At 35.7% G+C, this 6,000-nt stretch overlaps 1 protein-coding gene across 5 annotated transcripts in view; it reads right to left on the reverse strand.

Moving 5' to 3' along the window:
* The window catches only part of stxbp5b (syntaxin binding protein 5b (tomosyn)), a 35,754-nt gene extending 30,002 nt beyond the window's left edge, over positions 1 to 5,752 (reverse strand). For 4 of the 5 annotated variants that reach the window (XM_042773536.1, XM_042773535.1, XM_042773534.1 and 1 more), the window contains exons 1-2: positions 5,336 to 5,752; positions 2,540 to 2,637 (exon numbers count right to left, since the gene is read on the reverse strand). In XM_042773536.1, the coding sequence (XP_042629470.1) occupies positions 2,540 to 2,637; positions 5,336 to 5,485 (248 nt within the window). In that variant the 5' untranslated portion in view covers positions 5,486 to 5,752. Of the gene's footprint in view, positions 1 to 2,539; positions 2,638 to 5,032; positions 5,246 to 5,335 lie in introns of those variants that run through there. The other variant, XM_042773537.1, reaches the window with a different exon arrangement.
* Positions 5,753 to 6,000: the final 248 nt, after the last annotated feature.

Consider the following 6,000-nt stretch of genomic DNA (forward strand, 5'->3'; position numbering starts at 1 on the left):
AGATAGAGACACAAGGGACCAATCATGTAAAATTAGATATTACTGTTAGTAAACACCTCATTGAGTTTGTGTCAGCTGATCTGTGGCGGTGTTTCCCAATGCTGGGGGCAATGAGGCAAATCGATACATCCTGTCTTTTGATAAATAGCCCAATCGACTGAATGACAGTAAGCCCATCAGCTCTCTCTGCACATTAACACATCCAGGCAACAGCTGAGCAAGAGGAGCGAGCCAATCAACTCAACTCTCCACCACAGAAAACATTGACCTGGTGGGTGGCTTGTGACTTCCCACAAGGACAAAATGCCATTGACACAGTAAAGTCTTGGACAACGTACTGCACACCATTACAGCAGCGTAATAGAGGTGCACTCCTACGATCAAGATTCAAATCTGACAAAACCAAGTCTGGCCTTCAACCATGCAATCTTTTCTGGTACGGAGTGTGTCATGGTGTATTTCACAAAATAGAAGATGACATGAAATATTTTTGGGAAGTAGACATGCAATGTGACTTTCTAATACATTTTTGATAATAAACTAGAAAAGGTAAAACAGATAAAGAATTTCTGAAAAATAAAATATTTCACAGGGCTCTGTTAATTTTTTTTAATACATTTTTATATTTCAAAAACTTTTGAAATCAATTGATTAGACTTGTTTTTGATTGTTAACATTTCATAAAACCATTTAAATGGAATCCATAACAATTAATACGGAAAACTGAGAACATGAAAACAGACTTTGTATGGTCCTAAAAAAAATCTTTTTTATTTAACTTTTAATGAATGTTTGTTAAACTGTATAAATTTAATTAAATTAATTAGATACTTTTTAATTGCTGGAATTTATCAATTAAATCAAAATCCAGAAAAAATGACATTTTGAATAAAATGAAACAGAATTGGGGGGGGGGGGGGGTTTGGGGAATAAAAGATTTTATATGGCCCTAAAATGCTTTTATTATTATTATTATTATTATTATTTTGTCAAATTTGTAATAAATTATTTTTTAAATTAAATAAATGTCATTATATCAATTATTAAGACATGCTTTTGATTGCTGTCATTTGTTTGTTTATTTGCATGCAACAATTACTTTACTATTTACAGACTGTAAATAAAAAAAAGAAAAGATTTGCAAGTCATAAACTCCTTTTTTTACTTTTTGCTTTTCATTTTACATACAGCTCAGATTGTTGAAATCTGTTTTATTTTTTTTATTGTGATGTTCAAAGTAATTGTCTGTTTTGGATTTTGAATAACATAATCAAAATAATATTAAAATTTAAAAAATTTACCATTGCACAGTATACAATAAAACACCCAGCCCTACTCTATAGCCATGTTTCTTTTGACAGAAACAATGATGTGGTGTATATCTGAATATGAAAACACTCAGAAATAAGATGGCTCAGATTGGCTGAGTCTGTGTGGCTCTAACAGACGTGCCCAGCAGGACCAGCGATGTTTCCAGCACGTGCGAGGTGGCTTTCTGGCAGATAGTCAGCAGCACCAATGATGAGACGAGCTCTGCAACATATGGCAGTGGAGCTGCTCATGCCACAGTGGAGATATCACTAATGAGCGCAGCTCCTCTAGGAATAAAGACCCTGCTTCTAGGAAATGTGCCTCTGAAATGAGGCTGCTCGTATACATGACTCTGTGAGAAACTGGCTCCTTTGATTTTTACCGCCTGGAATCAACTGACCTTCTCACTGATGACTGAGCATATAGTACATTAAAGCATCAGTTTTTAAATGCTCATTGTTTTTATGTTTTGCATTTTAGTCAAGCAATGTAGGTACTGTAGATATGCGGCTAGTCTAATATATATGAGATTTTTGCCACTGGCCAATAACTTACTTGCCTACTTGCTTGTATAATAGATTTGTGAATGTTTAAAAATACAGAGCATAAATGCACATTTTTAAAACTAAATAATACTGTTTCCGACATTTTTTACAAGCAAAGAGCCACATAGTTTTACCACAGTTAATATATATTAAAAATACATACCTACATTTTAAAAGATATTAGATATCAGCATTATATCAGCCACCCTGCCTTAGATATTGTCACCAATATCTGTAACTGAGTAACATATATCAAGTTTATCAGTGATACTAGGCATGTTGATTTGCTAACGCTGATTTTTCCACAACCTGGAGGGTGTCTTTCTCTCAGTGTTTTTTTTTTTTTTTTATGTGACTTGAGTTAGTAGCTACTATGATGCTTCTCTAGGGTAAATGTTCATACATCCTAGGGGAACAGCAAGGCTCTTAGAAGTTGATATGCCAGCGGATGTTTACTTGTATTTTGCAACTTATATAATCATTTGTTTGCATGGAGGTTAGTAAAAAAGAACCAAACATGCTTTGAACAAGTTAATTACTTTGTGCAACAAGACTTCCAGCACAGAAGGGTGGGAGGACTGCCCTTGTTTAAAACTACACAAACAACAAGACCACATTTGACACTTATTTTTCCCCCGGTAAGTTAGGCTGGGTATGTTGCCAGCTCTTCATATAAAGGATACAGTCTCAGGGCTCCACTCTGTGTGCCAATAGCCAAGATTTTCTGCACAGGGTCAAAAGCCATGGAGGAGGGTTGATAGGGAAAGCCATGTCGCACTGTCTGTGAAGCAGAAGATGATTTGCATTAAACTACAAACTGCCTGGTGTTCTTAAAGGCAAAGTTCAGCCAAAAATGAAAATCCTTGCTTACATTTTGAACACAACCTGTGTTGGCCATCAAAAGCACTATATTTTAAGTCTTCTGAAGCCAAAAGATCAATTTGTAAGTGGAAATGACAGGAATATAGACTAAGTCATGATTTGCTGATAATAATGTCCATAACTAAACACACTGGACAAATTTGAAAATGTGAAAATTATTTTTTTCAGAATTTTTTTTTTTTTTTTGATGAAATAACCTATATTTCAATCTGTCCCTCATACGAAGCAGGGTTATTATCCTTAACTAATACTAAAACCATAATTAAAAAAATAGCAAAATAACAATTAGCTGAAATAAAATAAAATAAAAAAACTTATTTTATTTCAGCTAGATGCCAAGGCAACATTTATCATTTTCATTTAGTTTAAGCTGAAATACAAATAAAAAACTAAAATAAAAACTATATAGACATTTAAACAATAATAATAATGAAAATGAAAAAAAAAGTTAAACCTAGTTAAAAAAAAAATTAAAATTAAAACATATATCAAAAATATAGAATTAAAATCAATTTCAAAATTTTAACTAAAACTATGATAGTCAAATAAAACTGATACAAAGATACCAGATTTCCTCAGAAGACTAGGAATATAAAGCAAGTTTTTTTTTGAGATTTACAGACATGTTACTGCATGCACAAAGCTCTACAAAAAATGTCTGTTGGTGTTCCATGGAAATACTCCATGAGGCTCAAGTATTAACAACAATTTTTTGGTGAAAAATACACAGGAAACATGATTCCATGTCAACCATTTATAGCAAAAGAACCTGTGAAAGACCCGAGCAAAGAAAACATGTTGTTGGTTAAACACTGCATATGCAGAAACATCTTTAGGTCAGTGCACATTCATAATACAGCCTAGTTTGATTAAGTCAATATATATGAGGGACATTGATGGACCTTGCAGATAACACCAACAACACAAAAATAAACAATAGGCCTTTATCCAACCATGTGGAGGAACACAAACAAGTAATGACAATTCAGGAAAACACAAATCATTCAAAGCTAGCAAGGCCTCTCTTTTTATTAGTGGCTTTAGTAATTAGGTGGGGGCCAGGAATTCCAATTAGGATTTAATTACATAGGAATTAAAACAGATATTAAAGATGAGGTTCAGACCACAGGATGCTGGGAAGCTGAAGTTGACAGCCGATTAACATCTGAATTACTGTGGTGGTACCCCGGTAAAGTGATGACATCAAATGGTAATACTTAAATGTTTACCATGATACTGAATAATTACCATATTCATGTGCTCTGGTATTACAAGGACTTTTTATTTAGTGAGAGTAACTATAATCATTCTGTGGGTAAATATTTGAGTAACACTAGGTTATTGTGGTCGTTTTCAGGGACAGTCCCGGTTTTTGGTGTCCTGTTCCCAAACATGGCGGCATTTAACATCCCACATATACCATATATACACTACAGAAGCCCAACCTAATACAGACCGCTGGTTACCAGAGCATTTGTGTATTGACTACAATTACATATGCAGAAAACGCATATCTAAAATGCAAAATAAAACGCCAAACCATAGATATTGAGGATCCATTCCAAAAGCTCAAACATAACATTTGAAACTTTTAAAAGTTGCAATTACTGCATACAGTAGATTCGGTCTGAGAAAATGTAAATACTAAATATGTTGACATTTAATTTGATTAATTAATCCATGTTTAAAAACATTTTGTTAAATAGTTTTAGTTATCAGATGTTCTCTTAGTTTATTTTGTAATTTTAAGTCATCATTTTGTTATAAACATTTTTTGAATGGTTACTATTTACTACTTCATAGCGCGATTGTTGGTGAAAGTCAGTTTGAACCACAAAAATCATAATAATTAAGAAATAAAAACATATAACGTTAACAATGTATTACAGATAATACCAAGCGAGATTGATAATCCACACAAAATGAATGATCAAAATTAATCATTTTGTGTCTAAAAGAAGAAAGACACTCATACAGGTTTGGAACAACCTAAATGAATAAATAAGTGAATAAATTATGACAGAATATCCCTTTAATGATATTTTGATCACTTAACTAGGAAATTCTATAATTTAAAAAAACCGTCGTCACTTTTAAACTTACTTATCTCAGTTTTAAACCGTTTAGTCAGCGAATCAGAGCATGAACTATCCGTTCACACTAGTAAAAGAGACGATTTGGTCTACAATCCGAATTAAACTGCATGACTAAACATCAAGCACAGGTATTTCTTGACAGACGAGACTGGCACGTCTTTCTATATTACAGAAAGGAGTTTGTCATTCTAACGTTACCTGATATATATCAGTTCCGCTCGTTCCAAAAAGTAATTTGCGCGTTAAATGAATAACCGCCACCGATTCCTCAACCCTCAACTCTGGCCTCACGCGAGCAATTAACGTTAATCTCGTGAACCGATCTTTGGGTAAATATTCCAGCCGGTGATGGTTAAAACCGACTCTGAGCTGATTTAACCGTTTTTAAAACCGTCGACCGTTGGCAAACTGCTGTTCTTCTCGCGCGCATTAGAATATTGAGGCGAGTTGGCGCCACTCATCACCCCCCCACCCCCATGAGATCACAGTAACTAATCCCACCTTGCAGAGCTGGAAATGCTCTGACTGCAGGGTCTCCTGAATCAAGTCATTCTCCCGGTTTCCCGACTGAAGGGACGCGGCAGCAGCGGAGGAGGAAGAGGACGCCGCAGTCAAGCCGTCCAACACCTTCCTGATATTAAACTTCTTCATATTGCCTCCAGCAAATGCAGAATGTGCATCGACAGAGCGAGTATAAACAGAAGGTGGCGGAGACAGCCGCACAAGCGCACTGTTGTTGTATTCGTCCTGATGTCTCACATGTCAGGCAGTGTTGTCAGCTCGTCTCGTGACCGCGCGAATGTCATGAACCCATGCTCATTTCCTAAAGACGGCCGCGGGGTCGAATGTCACTTCTTTTTCATTTTAATCGCGACACGGGCAGCGTAATCCAGTTAGATTCGTCCAATCTCGCTGTGTTCCGTTAATCTCGGTTTGTTACGTTGAATCGCATAGGGTTGCAATCACCGCGACGTTCCTGCCCGGTGGTAGCGAGGAAAGGATGTGCGTGGGGAATTGGCTCATGGTCAGCGCGCTTGGCATATATGGCAGTTATCTATTATAACCTTCAGGAATGTCAACAGTTCCAACATTACATGATGATTATGATGAAAATAAGGGCAGTGACCCACCCTGATGGCTTTAATCGGTTTCATTTTAGTACACTC

Source organism: Cyprinus carpio, chromosome A17 (assembly GCF_018340385.1).
Source record: "Cyprinus carpio isolate SPL01 chromosome A17, ASM1834038v1, whole genome shotgun sequence".
NCBI classification, from domain to species: Eukaryota; Metazoa; Chordata; class Actinopteri; order Cypriniformes; family Cyprinidae; genus Cyprinus; species Cyprinus carpio.